General features: G+C 38.6%; 1 protein-coding gene across 4 annotated transcripts in view; it reads right to left on the reverse strand.

The window, feature by feature from the left end:
• Positions 1-21,165, reverse strand: part of FHIP1A (FHF complex subunit HOOK interacting protein 1A) — a 275,581-nt gene that overhangs the window by 68,143 nt on the left and 186,273 nt on the right. For all 4 annotated transcript variants that reach the window (XM_074396824.1, XM_010338606.2, XM_074396823.1 and 1 more), the window contains 3 exons: positions 19,042-19,668; positions 9,938-10,096; positions 8,027-8,113 (listed from right to left, as the gene is read on the reverse strand). In XM_074396824.1, the coding sequence (XP_074252925.1) occupies positions 8,027-8,113; positions 9,938-10,096; positions 19,042-19,668 (873 nt within the window). The remainder of the gene's footprint in view (positions 1-8,026; positions 8,114-9,937; positions 10,097-19,041; positions 19,669-21,165) is intronic.

The following is a 21,165-nucleotide window of genomic DNA, read 5'->3' on the forward strand; positions in this document are numbered from 1 at the left end:
GGAGAAGTAGTCATCTCTTTTAGATAGTGTGGAAAGGTTTTAGAGCTAGGGAGTGAGACAATCCCTTCTCTCTTAAATCTTGAATCCTTGGGTCCATATTTCCTCCACATCTTTCCTTTCTCTTGAATCCCCTTCCTTTCTGTTTTCTTCTGTTCATCACCACACTTCCTAGAATGCCAGTCTATACTAGCAGCCTCATTTTGTCAACCACCAGATGGTTCCTGACCCCCTTATCTGACTGCCTCTGCACTGCTTACTATGGATATCAATGTTCACCTGCCTTACAAATCACATTAGCCTCTTTACTCAACTCTCATTCTCCCTGACCTCTTTAGGACATCACAACTCTCCTAGTGTACTTTCATCCAAACATACTCCTCCATGCCCTCCCTACCTGCTCACCTTCAAGGTTCAGCACAATGTCACTCTCTTCCTTCCCCACCCACCCTAGCTTCTTTCTCTGTCACAGTACTTAGTCCTTCTTGCTTAAGTTAACATGTCAGTCTCCTGGATCCCAGATTATAAACTCCATGGAGATGACAGGGTTTTTCAGCCATCTTCATTTCCCCACGGAGTCTGGCAGAGTATTTTGCACCTGGTGCACTCTGACTAAACGGTTTTTGAACAAACAATATTATCCTTGTACTGCATATGAGATGGCAGAATCTGTCCTGCAATAGTTATAATATCTTTGCATATAACAGTATATGATTTTTCAGAATGCACTTACATTTGATTTTCATATCCTACAGGGAAGAAAGAGGAATACTACTATCCTCATTGTACAGCTGAGGAAATATGATATGGTTTGCCTAAATCTCATCTTGAACTGTAGCTCCCACAATTCCCATGTGTCACGGGAGGGACCCAGTGGAGGTAAATGAATCATGGGGGCGGGTCTTCCCATGCTACTGTGGTGACAGTGAGTAAGTCTCATGAGATCTGATGGCTTTATAAAGAGAATTTTCCCTGCATAAGCTCTCTCTCTTTGCCTGCCACCATCCATATAAGATGTGACTTGCTCCTCCTTGCCTTCCACCATGATTGTGAGGCCTCCCCAACCATGTAAAACTTATTTTTCTTCCCAGTCTTGGGTATGTCTATCAGCAGTGTGAAAATGGAGTAATACAAAATGTGACTCAGGGAGGTTGGAAGCTTTGCACAAGTTCACACAGCAGTAAATAGAGCCAGGACTACAACCCAGATCTCTGACTCACAATTTAATGCTCTTCCACTGCACACCCTGACTCAGCATAAATTCGTGTAATAATATGCCTGATGTGGTGAAACCTGTGCTTTAGAGATTCATTTATTCATATCTAGTATGTTGTTAGCATTTCTACCTGTCACATTGGAGTCCAACTCTGATTTTAGGTTCCAGAGGACAAGGATCAACATACAGAATGAGGCAGTAACTATAAAGCTACAAAAAGTAGATTCACTAATATGTTTCTAGAAAATTTTAAACTGCAATTTACTTATGCATTAAACCCAAACATACTCTACAGGAATCATTTATACCTGCCAATTATTGCTCTAAGATGCTGATACTGGTAAACTGACATGCTGATGGCTTCCACCTGCCCCTTTAAATCTACTCTCTACCTTTTCCACCTTGCCCTGTGACCCAGTAGACCTGTGTGGACCTTTTTCCCATGGTTCCCTTCAATACGCTTTCCACTTGGGTTCATGAAATGGAGTTTTAGCAGGAGACTGGAAGGAAGGAGGAAAAGGAAGCTTGGTTATTGATTTCCCTGAATCCCCTCTGAACGGTTGCCTCAGGCAGGTTGTAACCCATGACTGGAGTTCATGGCTCTTATCAGGTGGGCCTCTCCACACATGTCTCTCTGATGCTTTACAGCACATTCAGCACTTAGGGGTGGCAACTGTGGTAAAACTGCCCAGAATATAGCCACAAATTCTTTAACACTGCTACTATCAAGAGGTAGGGTCTATGTCCTTTCCCCTTGAAAGCGGGTGGTCTCTGTGCAACTATGAATAATGAAATATGGCATAAGGGATACTCTTCCAGGTTCCAAACCCAGCCTTAAGAAACTAGCAGCTTCTATCTCTTGCCTCTTTGGCGCATTCATTCTTGGAGTTCAACCAGCACAGGAATCCAACTACCGGAGGCTGCCATGCTGTAAAGAAGCCAAAGCAGCCCTGTGGAGAGGCTGTGTAGAAGGAGGGAAAGAAGGAGAGAGAGAAATCTAGTCAGCCCCAAGCCGATCAGGCCCCAGCCAGCTGAGGCCCCTGACATCACAGAGCAGTGATAAGCTGTCCCTACCATGCCCTGACTGCATTCCTGAACAAGAGAATCGCGATTTGTACTAATAACCAATAGTGTTTTAAGTCACTAAGCTTGAGAATAGTTTATTACATAGTGCTAGATCACTGAAACACCACACTGTTGTAACTAGTCCACTTATTAAGCTCCCCTCACTACCTAGTCTGAATGCTAACTATTCCCTCTGAGGCCCTGACTAAATACATATGACAAACATTAGGGCTGATAATCATATTCTATACTTCTCTTCTGAAAAAAAAAGGGTAAAACTGTACTTTCCCCAGAGGTCAGATGTGGCCTGGTGACTTGCTTTGCTTTAGACAATGAAATGTCAACAGAAATAATATGTGTTACTTCCAGATCAAAGTTTCAAGAGCCAGTGGGTCATTTACAAGGTTCTGTTCTCCCTGACATCATCTTGGGACCAGTGATATCAGTTCCGGATAGCGGAGGCTCTAGAACTTGAATCCCTGAGTGAGGATAACATGGAAAAAAGCTAGGTATAAATTGCTCATCCCACAATCAAAGATGCAGTGATGATACAATGCAAAGATGCAGTGTGAACAAGAGACAAGCATTTGTGATTTCAGCCCATGAGATTTCAGTGTTGTTTGTAACAACAGCATAATCAACACGACTGGTACTATAAGCTCCCCTGTCAAGCCAATCCTGAACAAAATGCCCCCATGAGTTATGGGTCCATTTGAACTCCTGAATATTCTGCACACCAGCAAAGAGGTCTCTAAGCAAATATATACAACCATCTTGTACACATCTATAATCAGAAAAACCATAGAAATCCCATAACCATTGTAGTGGCCTTGGAAATGCACCTCACAGACTTCCAACTACAGGGAGCATTACTGAGCTGGGCTGCTGCTGCTAAACTCTGGAATGTTCTCCACATTTGCTCTGAGGCTACACTCCTGCAGCTTGCTCCCAGCCAGTGACTGGGAGCACTGAGTATAGCAGGCATACTAAGGCAGGAGTGTTGCTGGGAGACAGAGGCCTGTGATAGCCTTTCAACAGTCTAGGACACTTCCAGCCAACCTTCTCTCCTTCTCTCCTTCACTTGGGGTCAGACTGGCATTGCAGTCTGAAAGTTCTCCCAGCCTTCCCCTATCTTGCTCCTATTTTCTTTCACACAGGCATTTCCCCAAATAAAATCCTTGCACATTTAATCCTATCTTAGCATCTGCTTCCCTAAGAACCCAGACTAATAGAACAACACCAATGAATATTGAGCCTTGAAAATTTAGCTTTGACAAATTAAACATACAGAGACAACAAAATGAGCTCTTGTTGAATGAGGGCTATCCTATTAATCTGAAGTCATAAATAACCAGTTTTGTACAAAGTGATATCTGTACCTTAGCTGGATCTAATTCCTATATTACCTATGTTAACAAAATATTATTTTATTTAATACGACTTTTACAAAGTATGATTTTAACCTTAAATTAAAAATGTACGCTTTCCCATATGTCTAACATAGGCTTCCTATCCCTTATCCCAAACCCTGAAGACCATGTATATTTTGGAATGTAAAACTTTAAGAAAAGTAATACATACATCTGCCATATTTGACAGAACATCCCCAAGAAGGACTGGGGGCAGTGCCTTATAATCAAATACATTACTGTTTCTTCCACAAAACATATAAACATTAACACAAGTGAGTTAAAAGTAAATAGCCTCAAGGTAGTTCAGGTAGGGTTCAGTACCAAATGAGTTCAGCAAAGTTTGGCTGTAAACCAAGTGAACTGTAAGGAAACATTCTGTTTCCAGAGCTTTTGGAAGTTTAAGTTGTGGATAAGAAATTGTGAACCTGTATGTTCACACTATAGAAAACTATGCAGCCCCTTAAAAAAAATCCGAAATGCCATTTTACTAACACAGAAAAACAAATGGCCATCTGGATGTGGAAAGCACGTAACACAGGAACTTGCAAGAACAACTTGCAAAGGCTAAGTATTGTATTATCCTTACACAGAGTGAAAGAGGAAAGTGGAGACAATCTTCACTTGTCAAGGACTCCCACTCCCCACCTTTGTAATGACTCAACACTTTGTAATGACTTCCTCTCCGGTTCAGAAATGTTGTGGAAATATTGTTTCAGCATGAAATTATTGATGAGACAGAGAGAATAGGTTCACCTCTGTAAACTGCCTATGTTGACGGCACGTAACTAAAATGCTACGCGTAAGTTGGTGGCTGAGAGAGTACACAAAGAAAATTTATTTAGGATACTAAATAAGGCTCACAGAATAACGAGAGGTGGCCAGTAAGATGGCTGAATAAGAACTGCTCCAGTGTGCAGCTCCCATTGAGATCAACTGCTCCAGTGTGCAGCTCCCATAGAAGGTGGGTGGTTTCTGCATTTCCAACTGAGGTACCTGGCTCATTTCATTGGGACTGGTTAGACAGTGGGTGCAGCCTAAGAGGGTGAGCCAAAGCAGAGTGGGGCATTGCATCACCCAGGAAGCACAAAGGATTGAGGAAGTCCCTTCCCAAGCCAAGGGAAGCCATGAGGGACTGTGCCATGAGGAACAGTGCATTCTGGCCCAGATATTATGCTTTTCCCACAGTCTTCACTCCCTGCAGACCAGGAGATTCCCTTCGGTGCCTATGCCACTAGAGTCCTGGGTTTTAAGCAGAAAACTGGGTGGCCGTTTGGGCAGACACTGAGCTAGCTACAGGAGTTTTTTTCATATCCCAGTGGTGTCTGGAAGGCCAGCAAGACAGAACCATTCACTATCCTGGAAAGGGGGCTGAAGCCAGGGAGCTAAGTGGTCTAGCTCAGTGGATCTCACCCCCACAGAGCCCAGCAAGCTAAGATGCACTGGCTTCAAATTCTCGCTACCAGCACAGCAGTCTGAAGTCAATCTGGGATGCTTGAGCTTGGTGGAGGGAGGGGCATCCACCATTACTAAGGCTTAAGTAGGAAATTTTCCCCTCACAGTGTAAATAAAGCCAAATTTGTAAACAATGCTACTTCATAAACAAAGTAGGATTGAACAATGAGAACACCTGGAGGCAGAGAAGAAAACATCACACACCAGGACCTGTTGAGGGGTGGGGGATAAGGGATGGATAGCATTAGGAGAAATACCTAAAGTAGATGACAAACTGAGGCATACAGCAAACCACCATTGCACATGTATACCTATGTAACAAACCTGCATGCTCTGCACATGTATCCCAGAACTTAAAGTATAATAAAAATAAAAATTAAAAAATATATACAGAATAAAAAAAATAAGGCTCATGTCAAGGCAGTGGACACAGAGTATGGAAAACACATGACAGGAGTCCTTCCAGTAGACCTGAGCCCAGACTTCTCATATCATTCCCCATATCAAAGGGTAGAACATAGGAAATACAGCATGACTGCTCTCACCAGGAACACCTCAAGAAACACCCAGTTCTAGACTTCTTTGTTCATGTGCTTCTGAACCCCTGTCCTGCCACTCATGAAATGGCTCCTTTCTTCAACCACATAGGGAACCAAGAGCTAGAGGAGAGGCTGTTCACGTTCCCTAGCCTGCTCCTTCCCTAACCCTCCCTGTTCATCCTAAATGATAAAAAAGCAAACAAACAAAAAACAGATTGAGAACAGGGAGAAAAATTAATTAAGAAGAAAAAAAATCCATCTCTGTTCTCCCTAGTTGCTATATAGCCCTAAGAGAAATTGTGTGCAATGTACACAAGTTAAGGAATCTTAATTAGGGGTTGGAAGTTCAAACCTAATATGGTAACATTCACTTTTCATTTTACATATTCAGTATTGACTCTTTCTCATTTTTACAATAAGCATATATTAACTTTATGGTTTTAAAACTCTCACATTTTAATTATGGGCACAACTGAGGATATCACATAATGTATGTAAAGTGCTAGATCAAATGTTAGCTATTATTCTCTTACAAACCACTGTCTGGGAAGGTACTAAGTGCCAGTAGTCTGTTGGCACTTTAAGAAATATTCCATTTGTATGTTGTTTCTTCAGACTCCTAAGTCTAAGGTACTGTGCTCAGGATTGGAGATACCCCAGTGAAAACACATGTGATAATATGCCATACCAGAAAGTGTGCATACCACTGGGAAGACAGACATTAAGCAAGTAATCGCACATGTAATGGTTTAACTCTACTTGTGCTAAATGAGCACTCCTATGAAAGATAAGTGTGAGGTGACCAGTAAGATCCTCATAACAGCTTTCTGAGGTGGCTCTCACGCTCAATTATGGATAAGAAGTTATCACTAATATTTGTAACATTAAAGTGTGCTAATTACAAAACATAAAATTTCCTGAACAAATAGTATCATAATTATCACTATTATAATAATGACAGGAAGTTATTTTATGTCAATAGGTCAGTGAGAAGAAGGATGGAAATAAATGAAGAAGAAAGTCTAAATGTGTGAGAGTACATATGGATAATTACTGCCAAAGAATTTCTACAGCACTCTTGTGTTCCACTGAAGAGGAAAATTCTTTCATGCAAAAAGCGGCTTAGAGGTCTTCAGTGCAAGACACCCGTCCCATCCCTGGAACAAAAAAATACTGGCAAACACAAAGTTAACCTAGAAACAAATACGAATTTTGTATTTTCCAGAGTTAATCCTCTATTTTCCAAGAGAGATCTAATTTCACAGACTTGGCTCCTTTGTGTCCATAAACTACTAAAATAACATGGAAACCTCAGAATTTTTATGTTTAAACTACATCAAAGATGACCTTTTGAACCTAGATATAGCATAAAAATCCAAGTCAAACCAAGTACCCTGTTTGGTTTGGAAAACATGGCCACTACACTGGAAAGGCACTAAATAGTTAGGGATGAACATCTTCTGTCAAGACCTGCTCTAAACCAGAAACCCCAACAGCATGGAAGGCAAGGTTTCAAAGTTGCCATAATCAGGTATTTTTAGATTCTGTAAAATAAGAGCCCACAGAAATTGAACTTCAGGATGCAGAATGGTGGGCATTCCATCAAAGCAACATATGATCAAGTTGCTCTTTACTTCTGTCCCTGCCAGAGGTGTGATTCCAAAATCTTGACAAAGATCCTCTGAACTAAATAATGCAGCAGTCTCTTTACTTAGTGAAGAAAAAACCGAAAATCAGAATTCTAGGCCCAGGGGTGTCTCCTGACAGCTCACAATGGAAAACATATCAGTTGATTTATTATACAAAATGAGAGAGTCGTAAGAAATTCAGAGTGGTGCTAATGAGACAGCCAACCTTTGATGGGACCTTAACTTGGCTTCACTTTAATTTTTGCTGTCACAAAATTGTTACAATAAAAAATTATGTTCCATTAAGTAGATGGCAAATCTATGGCACTTGAGCTACCACTGCGCCTCTCCATGCCCATGGCAGACCTTGCATTTTCTATGACAGACTCAGCCTTGGAGGACAGCTTGACAGTTCCAAGTAGTCACTGCCCACGAAGTGAAACAAGCACAGAGACAGACTCTATCTGCCAATGTTCCTTTAGGCTGACTATCCTACCTGACACTCATAATACTGTGTTCTGTGACACCAGATAAAACCCATCCGATTTAAGCTGTGGCCATTTTAAGACCTGTGTTTGATACTGCTAAGAAATATGGATGGAATGAGAAGAAAAATAAGTCTAAAATCACCATCAAATCAATTACACTGTGTTTACCCTTCTCAGTGTCTATCACTTGTATTATAGAGACAGAAGATTACATGAGCCAATTACTGACCTTATGGAGAGCAGGAGCCAAGACTGGTACCAAAAATCCATTGTAAATGTAATTGACAAGCTGATTTCGAATCAAGGGGTGAGCCACCTAAGAGAGAGGTAGATAGTCATAAAAAAGGCAAAAAGTCCATTCTTCAGTTCTTCTTAAAACAATTCTGTGTACATCCTGAACTCAAAAGGGAAATCCAATTTTTAGCCATTTATTCTGTGATTAAGGAACAAATCAGACTTTATATTGTCATGTAAGTTTTTCAAATAGCTTATTCCAGTATAAACAGCTTGGTGAAAATTTGTGGAAGTTGAACTTTCAAAGAAAGTATTTGTAATTTTGAACTGTGTGTTTGGAAAAAAAGACAATAAATACTGAGTATGTATAAGGATTCATAAATTAAAGTTAACAAACTGTAAAGTATAATTTTTGCCCCTTACTTTCTTCTAAGTTACATCTTTACCTGTAACTAATTTTAAAAACTGAGTATAACTGTCAAAATGAACAATTAAATACATTATTTTGTTAGCAGAAAAAAAATTTCTCATTTTGAATATCTATTTCCTGATAGTTATTTTTATTAAAGAGAAAGGCATTTAAAAATATTTTCAGAAAATTATATAATATTCAAAAGTAGAAAACATTATCAAAGGTATAATACTTCTCATATTTGATTTCCAAAATATATTTAGTGTGGATAATCTCTACTAATATCTTTTATAAGTAACCTTTTCAGTAGTCTTCCTCAAACAAAAAATCTTTAAAGTATATGGTTTCAATGTCAAAATACAGTATAAAATATATAATTTCCCTGTTCTTACCATGCCCATCAGCTTTACTTTTCTTTCTTAAAAAAGATGATGAAAAAGAAGAAGAAAGTCAAACAAAGTAAAAAGCAATTTCTAGGGAAGTGAGGCTAGATCTTTAAATTGCTGATAATCTCTCTCTGTGTACGTTTTTGGTTAAGAACTAATAGTGGTTCCATCTTTTTTATTTCCACAAACTTCTGCAAGAAAATGTTGATAGACTGCAATATTAAAGTAAAAAATAAGATGTAATCCATTTATCTTATATATAAATAAAACTTCCTTTGACTTAGCAATAAAAATGAGATGGAACTAAAATAATTTACCTGTATTTTCTTCCAGAAGCGATTTATTTGGTAGATAAATATATCTTTATTTGGTAGATAAACAAACTAACATTTTTCATCCTACAATCACTGTAAAGAAAACTTGACTTCTTAATAAATCCAATACTAAGGTAATATTTATGCTATATGGAACTAAAACATTTTTTTATGAAAACCTACCACATCCTTAAATACGTATAAAATCTGATTTTTATTGAAAACAGTAACAAGAAATCTAAAGGTAAAATCTAATCAAGAAGTCAAATACACAAGAGTTCAGTGGTTGTTTTTTCCCCCCACCAAACAGACCAATTTCAAAGCAAATTTAATTTGTGCTGCAATGAAAATGTTTAACTTCTTCTAAATTCAATTGGGATAACAATATTCTTTATGTAGTATGCACCATTAAGCAAAAGAAAGTGTTCTCCTTTGTGGATTCCCAAGAAGACCTCAAAGTAAAAGTGGTATAATTTAGAGTACTTAGAGACCTAAAAATACATATTTAATGAGTGAGGCATTGAATTTATTTTTGATGGTTAAGTAGATAATCAAAACAGAATTAATACTTTTTATAAAGAAGATAAAGAAAATCTCATTCTTTTTCTCAGTTAAAACTTCCAGAAATCTACAAGCTAAAATTTTCACTCATTCAAAGACATACAGTTGGCTTAAAGCACCAATATTCCATAAACATATATTCATATTTTTAATAGTGAATGTTTTAAAATTAATCCTGTGCTTGTGCTCTGAATGAAGCCATAGCAAAGGGATCCTTTATTGTACTCTGGTACCTGTATGACTGCATTGCAAAACTCCAGGGAGTTCATGAACTGGACCAGAGAAGGAAGTAGAAGCCAGTCATCTTTCAGAAGGCAGTGCCATTCCTCACCCTTCTCTTCTAGCTTTGTAGGCAGGGAAGAGTAGAGACCACTGAGCCCAGTTGCAAGTACCTGCATTCAGAAATAAAAACAAAACAAATGCTTTCCCAAAGTTCTCAACCTGCAATTAACAGCTCACAGGTGATGCCAAGGCAGCTGGCAAGACTGTATCTTTAAGTAGCAAGGTAACAGAGAGCCCATCAGCCAGCTAAAAATGATGCAAACAAGTGGAGACAGTAGGGAAGGACAATTCCGGCAGAAGAAACAGCAATACCAGAACTATCTGGCTAATACACACATGGTTGATATGGGTTGCTCATCTCTCATGTGCCAGGCATTACGCTGGGCTATGTGTAGGGAGAGTACACACAAAGATGAATAAAATGTTATTCCGGCATCAAGAAGTTGCAGAGAGAAACAAATTCATAAACAAAATGCTACAGTACAATCCAACTAGTGCAAATACAGAGAAGGCACATATCCCAGTCTAGAGGAGAATGCCCTGTTTCAAGGTGGTCCAGGACAGAACACAAACATAGAAACCATGAGCTTTATTCCCTGCATGTTTAAGGTCATGACTGACAGCTGCATGTTTGCAATTTAGAAAGCACTTCCATGTATATTTTCTCATCTGAGCTTCAGAAACAATAGCAAGGAGAAAGAATTGGGGGGCAGCAATCAGTTAGATGTGATGACAAGTTCAAGCAGAGATAAAGTGAGTCTCCATGGAGGCATCAGCACTAGGAAAAGAGAGGAGGAAATAAAATTTGAGTATCACATGGAAAGTGGATATGAAGGTGATCTAACCATGCCATCTATAGGTCTGTCATTAATCCAAAACTCTTAGAGGTTTCTTCTTCCCTTAGTGCTCTGTTTCTAAATTTAAGTTGATAGCATTTGGGCTTGGTAAGTGGGGTAAGAACTCAAAACTGTCAACTTACCCAACTTGGTCACCAAGAAAATGGTGATGCCTTTAATAGAAACAGAAATGTAGGAAGATAATACACTTAATGCTGAATGCTTAATGCTTGTTGATTTTACCTTGTAAATATAAAACCAGAGAAACAATGAATTTCACCGCACTGGAGGCTTCCCAACTGGGAAGTGATACTAATTAAGCAGCAGCTTGGAGATCCTGACTTGCCAGATATGTATAGGCTGGCCAGGGATGGCACAGAATGGATACAAAGAAATCAGCTACAGGGCCAGGAGCGGTGGCTCACACCTATAATCCCAGTACTTGCGGGGCTGAGGTGGGTGGATCACTTGAGGCCAGGAGTTTGAGACCAGTCCGGCCAACATGGCGAAACCCAGTCTTTACTAAAAATACAAAAATTAGCTGGGTGTGGTAGCATAAGCCTGTAATCCCAGCTACTCAGGAGGCTGAAGCAAGAGAGAATAGCTTGAGCCTGGGAGGCCAAGGTTGCAGTGAGCCAAGACTGGACTACTGCACTGCAGCCTGGGAGAGAGAGTTGGAGTACATCAAAAGAAAAAAAAAAAAAAAAGGTCAGCTACAAAAGGCTTTGATCTAGCACAAACCCTGAGGTGACAATGGCCTCGAATGAGATGGAAACATTCAAGAAAATATAATGAGGCAGGCCCAGAAAAGAAATAGTGATATACTCATTGATCCCACTGTCTAAGTGAGATTAACGGGCAATTAAAACAGTGTTAGAAATGCTCAGAATACATAATAGAAAATAGATGGTGCTGTTGGTGTACAAAAGAATCTTAACTTGGATTTGGAGGGCTGGCAGCAGGAAACATTCTCAGAAGCAGTGATGAATAAGTAGGGGTTAGCCAGAAAAAGAGTAGGAGGAAGGAAGAATATGCCAAGTGGAGAAAACAGTGTGTACAAAAGCTCAAAGGAGAAAGAAAAGATGGTATTCTCCAGGAACTAAGAGAAGCGCAGTATTGTTTACGTGCAGAATTACAGGTGGAAAGAGACTGGCAAGGTAAACGGGAATCAGATCCTGCAGGGTTTTATAGGACACCATGAGAAACATGTGGGGCATCCAAATGGAGGGCCCAGTATTCAGATATGTGGGGCTGATGCTTAAGAGAGAGCTCTGGGCTAGCGACGGAGGGATCAACATGTATGGGACCTCAAGCCATACAAACCAGAGAGAAGAAGGAAAAGGAGATTTAGACAGATGAGATATGACAAAATAATCCACAGGGCCTGGCATCACAAACAGAAAGTCAGAAGGAGGTGTGGGCCTAGGTATGTTAAACTTTGAAAAAAAATTATCTGTAGACCTATTGTTGCCTCCCTTTTCTCCTTGTCCTGTTCCCACAGCACTCTCTGTATCCCTTTGTGCAGCAATCATCTTTCTTGCATGTATTAGTGTATTGCCTATCTTCTCCATCTCTCCTGGTCTGACTTGTTCATTCCAGTCCACTCTGGAGGAATGGATGATTTGTCCAGTCAGGTATGTTGAGTTTCAGATGCTAGGAGTCCTTCCTATAAATAACATATCAAACTCAACAACAGAGTACAGGTCGGAGAGGTCTTAACATAGAGAGACTACATGAAGTCATAAGAAGGTGTGGGAGGGGTTGGGGAGTTGATATAGAAGCTCCCAGTAGAGTATAAAGGACAGGGAGATGAATAAATGAACCATTTCAGTACTAGAGAAATGAAAAATTATCTACATTTCTCTGTTCTACTTCCCAGCAACCTTTAATCACTCATTCACTCACTCATTAAAAAAAAAAAAAATGAACACTTCCTTCAGGCCAGGTACTATGTTAAGTACAGGAAATACAACAGTATACAAGACAGTACATTTCTCTCTTTTTTAAAAAATCAGGGCATCTGTGGTCCCAAAGGGGATGTCCCCTATTTAAAGTGAACACGCCCATACAAATCACTTTAATTCCAGTTTTGAATGTGACCCAAATGAGTTGCTTCTTATAAATTAGAAACCTCTGGCAAAAGAGAACAGAGACCAAAAGTTCTCCTCGAAGAGAAATCTAATCTTGATGCCACATTTTAAAAATCAATTACATTTGCTAACTCACGCTAAATTAACCACAGAACAAAGGCTTTAATTCTGCACACTCCTGATTTCTTAACCACTTTAAGGCTTTGAAGATGAATTCATAAAGACAGGCTTAATTTGTCTGACTAAAAAGCTGGGAATAACTATTCAGTATATCAATATAATTACAGCAACATTAATTTTCAAATTACATACATCAGTGACAGTAATTAAAAATAACACATACATAATATTCACTTTTTAAAATGAGTATCCTGAAAGGGCATGGTTGAGATGTGAACAGAAGGCTGCCCATCCAGAAGGATATTCCCTGTACAGAATGATACTCTCTATGCACAAGGACACTCCCAGAACAGAAGGACACTGCCTGTGCAAAAGTGACAGCTGAACAGGAAGTCCTGCCATCTTCCTGCCACTAAGAAAAGTGTCTCTGCTATCTCCTTCAGAATGGCAAAGAAACAGGGGAGACAATATTTTGCAGAGTAAAGAGTATTACAGTCTTAGGAACAAGATTCTAAATCTTTATGGTATTTATATCCTCCCTTCCTAGGCTGTGCTCAGAGTTCAGATTCATTCACCCAGACTGCACATATTTCTAAAACACAAACTATGGGCCAGACATATGCATGATTGGTCCTGGGGAAAGAGTAGTGAACAAGTCAGACCAGCAGAGATGGAGAAGATGGCTGATAAACTAATAAATGAAAGAAAGAGAATTACTACCAAAGGAGATACGCAGTGCTATGGGAACAGGACAAGGAAAAGGAAAGGCAGCAGCAGGTCTGCAGGTAACTATTCTAGGTTAAGAGATAAATAGCACCTTCTATTTACTGTTAAATTTCATTTTTAACTTAGAATTAAATTATAAAAAGTTTAAATACAGATGTATTCAACGGTTAATTAAATATAAAATTCCCATCCATTATTTTATCCTTTTATTGATCTTAGGATTCCTATCCAGAAAACAAAAAAAAATTGAAAAACATGCCATTTATTCCCAACACAGTAAGTATTAACCCAGCATTTTTCACTTATTTTCTCTCAAGAATCTCTTTAAAAGAAACTAATCACTATATAAAACCATAAGGATAACAAGAGACAAAAAAGCAAACAACTTTCCTGGCAGCAGTATAGCGTAGCAGTTGCTGAGACCAAGGATTTTAGTATCAGACAAAAGTGGTTTTGAACCAGACTCTGCCATTGACAGGCAGTTATTAAAGTTCTCTAAATTTCCATTTCTTCACTGAGTTGTTGCCAGGATTAAAGAAAATAATGCATGTACCAAGATTGGCATAATGTTTTATACAATAGAAATGTTTCACACAATAGAAATGTTTCCAATGAATGAAAGAAAAATGACATACAAAAAAAAAAAATGAAAGAAAGAAAGATGACACGCACAGCACAATGAACAAGCAATGTTTAACTTTAAACATCTAAAGATATCTGGTTAATTTTAGCAAACAAAGATTTTTGGCAGATGGCTTTAGTCTGAAGCTCACAGCATAACACCTGGTAGGGACTATTTGATACAACTTGCCAAAATAAAAAGCCTCATAAATTTTGGATTTGGGATAAATAACATTCTACCTGCGGATGTGTACCTAAAGGTTTCTTGCTTCAATTTGCATTACTTGATTTATGTATACACTGTTTTCTACATATGCCAATATATATACAGTGGCAGGAGATTAACCATCAATATTTGGTTAAAAAAAAAAAGTGATAGAGTCATTTAGTCCTCATCCTTTTGTCGGCACCAAACTGTTCCCTAGAGTATCTTCATTCTCCTCCTTCTCCTGGGAAAGCACATCTTGAGCTAAGAGGCAGCAGAACTAGAGCTCTTCCTATCAACTATGAAGGTTTCCAAAAGTGGTCCAGTTTCCTGAAAGAGTCATTACTCTTCCAACAGCCTGATGCTAACACACTTTGACAATCATACTAATTAGAGAAACCTTTTTGTCAATTGTGGTCCTTAGCTGGATGGTTAATAGAGTATGCTTTTATCTTCAACATAAAGAGCCCTTTTTTTTAATTATGTTGTCAAACGTAATTATAGAAAACTGGTACAAATGAGATTATGGGATCTATCCTGAGGGGCAACTTCACACAACGAAGCTCGTGTTCCATTCTAGCAAACAAGGTCAGCTGAAGATGTTGTTTTCCCTCCAACTTTAATGAACTCTGCAGTGTTTTAAAATATATTTTTTAAAAAGCAACACTCAGTAAAACCTGCTTATGACACAGTTAAATGTAAAACTAAACATTAAAAACAGTCCATTCTTGTTATATTTAAAATTTTAAATTATGAAATACCAAAAATATACAAAACATAATAGAAACCCATCACCAAGACTTAACAGATTTTAACATTCTGCCAAAATTTCTTCAGAATACTCTGATTTTTTTCAAACAATAAAAATTACAAATACACCCTATTCCAATCTCATTACCATCCCTTCTCCTTCCTTCACCCCCAAGAAACCATAGTCTTGAACTTAGCATATATTATTATTGTGGTTATTTTTGTATTTTTACTGTATACATACATATCCAAAAAACAGCATATACTAAGATTCTGTGTTTTCGATTTTTTTTTTTTTTTTTTTTTTTTTTTTTTTTGAGACGGAGTTTCGCTCTTGTTACCCAGGCTGGAGTGCAATGGCGCGATCTCGGCTCACCGCAACCTCCGCCTCCCGGGTTCAGACAATTCTCCTGCCTCAGCCTCCTGAGTAGCTGAGATTACAGGCACGTGCCACCATGCCCAGCTAATTTTTTGTATTTTTAGTAGAGACGGGGTTTCACCATGTTGACCAGGATGGTCTCAATCTCTCGACCTCGTGATCCAACTGCCTCGGCCTCCCAAAGTGCTGGGATTACAGGCTTGAGCCACCGCGCCCAGCCTGTGTTTTCGATTTTTATGTAAACTTGAGCCAGGCACAGTGGCTCAAGCCTGTAATCTCAGCATTTTGGAAGGCTGGGCAGGCAGACCATTTGAGGTCAGGAGCTCGAGACCAGCCTGGCCAACATGGTGAAACTCCGTCTCTACTAAAAATTCAAAAAATTAGCCAGGCATGGTGGCGCATGCCTGTAGTGCCAGCTACTCGGGAGGCTGAGCTAATGAGAATCAGTTGAACCCGAGAGGCAGAGGTCGCAGTGAGCTGAGATCATGCCACTGCACTCCAGCCTGGGTGACAGAGCAAGACTCTGTCTAAATAAATAAATAACGTGTTTTTTGATTTACTGGTGTTCACACCTGTAGTTACATAATATATATTATTTGTACACTTTGAATGCTGAAAAGTATTCCACTGATATATTAATAAGCCAGTTTATCTTTCACTTCATGTACTTCTATTTTTCTGTTTTTCAAATCACTGTTTTATTGAACATCTTTGTATATGTATCCTTGTAAATAACTGCCAGATTTCTCCACACCAGATATCTAGAAGGGAAGCTGCAGGATCACACAGTATGCAAATACTGAGTTTTACCAAACATTGCCATACTGCTTTCTTGAGTTACTATGCCAATTTATATTCTCAAAGTTCTTGTTTCTTTCACACTCTTGACAACACTTGGTGTAATCAGATGTCTAACAGTTACCACTTAATACTTACCACTCTAATTAAAGTATTCACTGGCATCTCACTGCATCACCAATAGTGGGACAACTGAACACATGCCCCTTGCTGTAATGCAGTAAGTATACGGCATGGCCTATAAAGTATCCTTGCCAAAAATATTTAACCTAAATTTAACTGGAAATGTAGACCTAAGTCCAATTGGCAAGAAATGCAGAGGTAGGGACAAGTCAAACTACACAAGAAACAATCAAACAAAGCCAGAATGTGGGGGTGTTTTATAAGACAATGGCTTGGTCTCTTAAAAAGTCAGTGTCAAGGGGAAGAAAAGTGGCAGGCTGTTATTATATTAACAGAGACTAAAGAGACCTGAGAGCTAGATGTTTATCTTTTATTGGACAAAGGGGGAGAAAAAAGCTATGAAAGTAATTTGCGGCACAATGGGAGAACTGGATACTAGATCATATTAAGGAATTATTGTATAATGTTCTTAGGTACAATAATAGTACTATGCTTATGTGGGAGAATGTCCCCATTCACAGGAAATACAGACTAAAGTATCTAATGTCTGTAGCTTAATTTCAAATGGTACAACAAAAACAAATGAAAAGCATAAAATACCAAAGAATGTCAAAATATTAACAACTTCAAATCTCGGTGGTGTGAATATAGTTGTTCATCTTAGTGTTTTAAATTTTCTGTATTTTACTTTTTCTCATAATAAAAAGTTTTTAAAACATAAATTGCATCAATTTTGTAGATTAATCTGCAGGAATGTCTTCTCTACACAGTATCTTCAAGCTGTAGAGCTTTCTATTTATTTAAATCTTTTATGCCATTTACAATTTTCTCCATAAAGGCTTTTCATGTATTTGTTAGATTTATTTCAACATACCATATGATTATGTTGCTTTTGTAAATGGTATTTTCTAAATGCCTTTTGCATATTGATCACGTGAACCACCTGAATATTTCGATTTGTTACAATATCTGCTCTCCTTTAACAGCAGAATTACACAATTGAATTAAACAATTCAAATAAGCTAAAACCCAAACCTCGTATGGCTCCCTCTTGAAACTGCCGTTTTTAAGAGGTTTTCTTTAAAGCAGTTGAAGGTTCACGACAAAACTGAAACGTACAGAGATATCCCATATACCCCCTGCCCCAACACATGCATAGCCTCCCCATTATCAACATCCCCTATCAGAGTGCTACATTTGTTACAACTGAACTTAGAGTGACACATTATAGTCACCCCAAAAACCATAGTTGACATGAGTGCTCACTCAGTGTTATTTCATTCTATGGGGTTGGACAAATGTGTATTGACATGTACCCACCATTCTAGAATCATGCAAAGTAATTTCACTGCCATAATAATCCTCGATGCTTTGCTTATTCATCCTTCACCCTATCCCAATGCTCAGGGGGAAAAAATGATATTTTTACTGCCTCCATAGTTTTGCCTTTTCCAGAATGTCATATAGTTGGAATCATACAGTAGGCAGCCTTTTCAGATTGGCTTCTTTCACTTAGTAGTAAGCATTTAAGGTTCCTCCATGTCTATTCATGGCTTGACAGCTCATTTCTTTTTAGCTGAAAAATATTCCATTATCTGCATATACTCCCACTTTATCTATTCACCTACTAAAGGACATCTTGGTTGCTTCCAAGTTTTGGTAGTTAGGAATAAAGCTTCTATAAACATCCATGTGCAGGTTTTTGTTTTCAACTCCTTTAGTTAAATATCAAGGAGTGCAACTGCTGGATCATATGGTAAGAGTATGTTTAGTTTTGTAAGAAACTGCCAAACTGTCTTCCAAAGTGGCTGCACCATTTTGCATTCCCATCAGCAAGAATGAGAGTTCCTATTCCTCCACATCCTTGCCAGCATTTGGTGTTGTCAGTGTGGCCCCTGCACACTGTTGAACCCTACCACCCCATGTTCCTATGACAACAGAACACACTAAAACTTAATTTCAAATGGTACAACAAAACTGGCAGTTATTTTCTTGCTGAGAAACTAATTAATTTGTGAAACCAGCAGTGGGGGTCTTATCACATGCCATGATTCTTTAGAGAAAAATCAACCTGAAAAGCTAAGAATTAGAAAGTATAGGTTTACCAATCTCTCAGGATGTGCTCCTAGAAAAACTAAAATCATTCTTGATGCAGTAAAAATTAACCAAAAATGGTAAGACATCTAGCTTCCTCTGTTGGCTTATGATCAGCTGACACTGCTCAGCCAAATAGCACCTCAACTTAGATTCCTCTGCTTCCTCCAAAAGATTTCCTCTAAACATCTTTCCATAGGAAGTGCCAAATACAACTTGCTGGGAGGAAAGAGGGAATAAGAAAGTATTCATCATTAGCAACAGAAGAGAAAAAAGGGAGTGAGTGGAAAATATTCCAATGAGAGAGACTTACTGGACAAAAGTAGGTGTTTTCCACGATGTGATGGGCCACCATGCTGTTCTCTGCAGAGAGAGACATGATGAATAGCAAGGCATCCCGAGCTTGCTGGCCTACTGCCCCTTCTCGGTGAATGAAGGGAATCAGAAGGGAGAAGATGAGGAAGTTGGCAGCACCTTGGTCTTCACTAGTGTGGAAGAAGAGTTCTAGAATGGATGGATCTTTGGCAAGAATGGAACAGAGCTGACTGAGTAGGACAACCAGCTTCTCCTCCACAGTGGGGGTGGTTGTTCCTGAACAAGAGCTCAGCAACATCATCAGAGGCTTCAGAATGGGTTTGTGGTGGAGCAGAGGCTGGTGCGACTGAGTGACCAACATCTCATACATCTTTAGCTGCTCAATTTTAGTCTCATCAGTAAATTCCCTTCTCAAGCTCCAAAGGAAAAGTTTCTCCATGATGTTCTCAGAGACCACAAATTCCAGAATCGGCCCCATTGCAGCATCCTTGGCTTGCTCTTCAATCAACAAGAAGAGCATGTGTTCTACATAATTCTGCACAGCACTGGCCTCATCTGGAGGGATAGACCCATGTTTTGCCTGGGTGTTCTTCAAGGGGTCGTGCTTCTCCAAAATTTTCATAACCTGTAACCAAATCAAACATTTGTCATCCATCTGATGTTTATCATAATTATAAAAACACATCACCCTGAATTTGCCAAATCTTCACCAAAAATGCAGGAGCCATTGCCCACAACAAGACATGTGTGAGCATTGTGTGTGTGTGTGTCTCCCTCTCAAACACTAAAATGAAAGAGTTAAACTATTGAAAGATGTCTGAAGATGGTTACTTATACATTTATAAATTTCAACAATCTAAATATTGAAGAAAATAGTATGGCTATATAAATTAAGCTACATGCATTCTTTGGATTATTATGAACACAATTGAGAAAAATGAAAAATGGTAAGTGATATGTTAGATGAAAAAAGCAAGCTATTTGTAGATGTTAGATACATAATCAACGATGTCAAAGACATGAAAAAATATGCAAAAAATCATTTTTATGTTCAAAGTGATGACAGATTCTTAAATTTTTTTCTAAATTGTTGCTGTATAATATTGCTTTTTAATTTTAAAATGCATTAAATAAGGAAAAGGAAACTTTACTACCCATGTTCTCCTACACATAGAATTGCTTTGAAGATCTCAGCAGAGGAACACAGCTATCACATGCTCTTGATAGAACAATATCCTTCCTTCCCTACTTGGATGGATGCCCTCTTCAACCAAACATGCAGCAACAGAAAAGATTAAAGGAAACTGATGAACAAGAGACATAACTAGTAGAATCAAGCCTAACATATGGCAAATACTGAAACGAAAAAATGAAGAGTTTGAATGCTGTATTCCTTTAAGCTGAAAAATTCTGAGACAACCAATTACAAAATAAATCCCTAAAGTTTGGTGTGATTAAAAGGTTCTGGAAACAGAGGTGATAATTACAAATGTTGTTAATGCCATTAAATTATACACTTAAAACATGAGGCTGGGTGCAGTGACTCACACCTGTAATCCCGCCACTTTGAGAGGCCAAGGAAGGAGGATCACTTGAGCCTAGGACTTCAAGACCAGCCTGGACAAAACAGTGAGACCCTGTCTCTACAAAGTAACTTTAGAAATTAGCTGGACATGGTGGTGCATGCCTTAAGACTCTGAGGTAGAAGGATCACTTAAGCCCCAGGAGGTTGAGGCTGCAGTGAGCCTTAATCGTTTCATTGCACTCCAGCCTGGGCAACAGAGAAAGACCCTGTCTTAAACAAAACCAAAAACAACAAAAAATTGATTAAGATGGCCTATTTTGTTACATATACTTTACCACAAACAATTCAATTAACAATTTTAAAAAATTCTTAAATAGGTCACCTCACAGCCCTGGTCAGCTTGTCTCCTTTCCCACTGCTAGCATTTGAAGGTTTCTCACCTTTTTCTGCCAACAGATACTTATTTCCACTTTGCCACCTGGAAACTAAAACAATTTTCTATCTCAACTTCCATTTAACTTTATGACTTAGAATTTCTAGTATAATATTAATGTTCTAGTATAATGCTCATTCCATTTATTCCCTTGAAAATATACA

This window comes from Saimiri boliviensis, chromosome 3 (genome assembly GCF_048565385.1).
Source record: "Saimiri boliviensis isolate mSaiBol1 chromosome 3, mSaiBol1.pri, whole genome shotgun sequence".
Classification (NCBI taxonomy): domain Eukaryota; kingdom Metazoa; phylum Chordata; class Mammalia; order Primates; family Cebidae; genus Saimiri; species Saimiri boliviensis.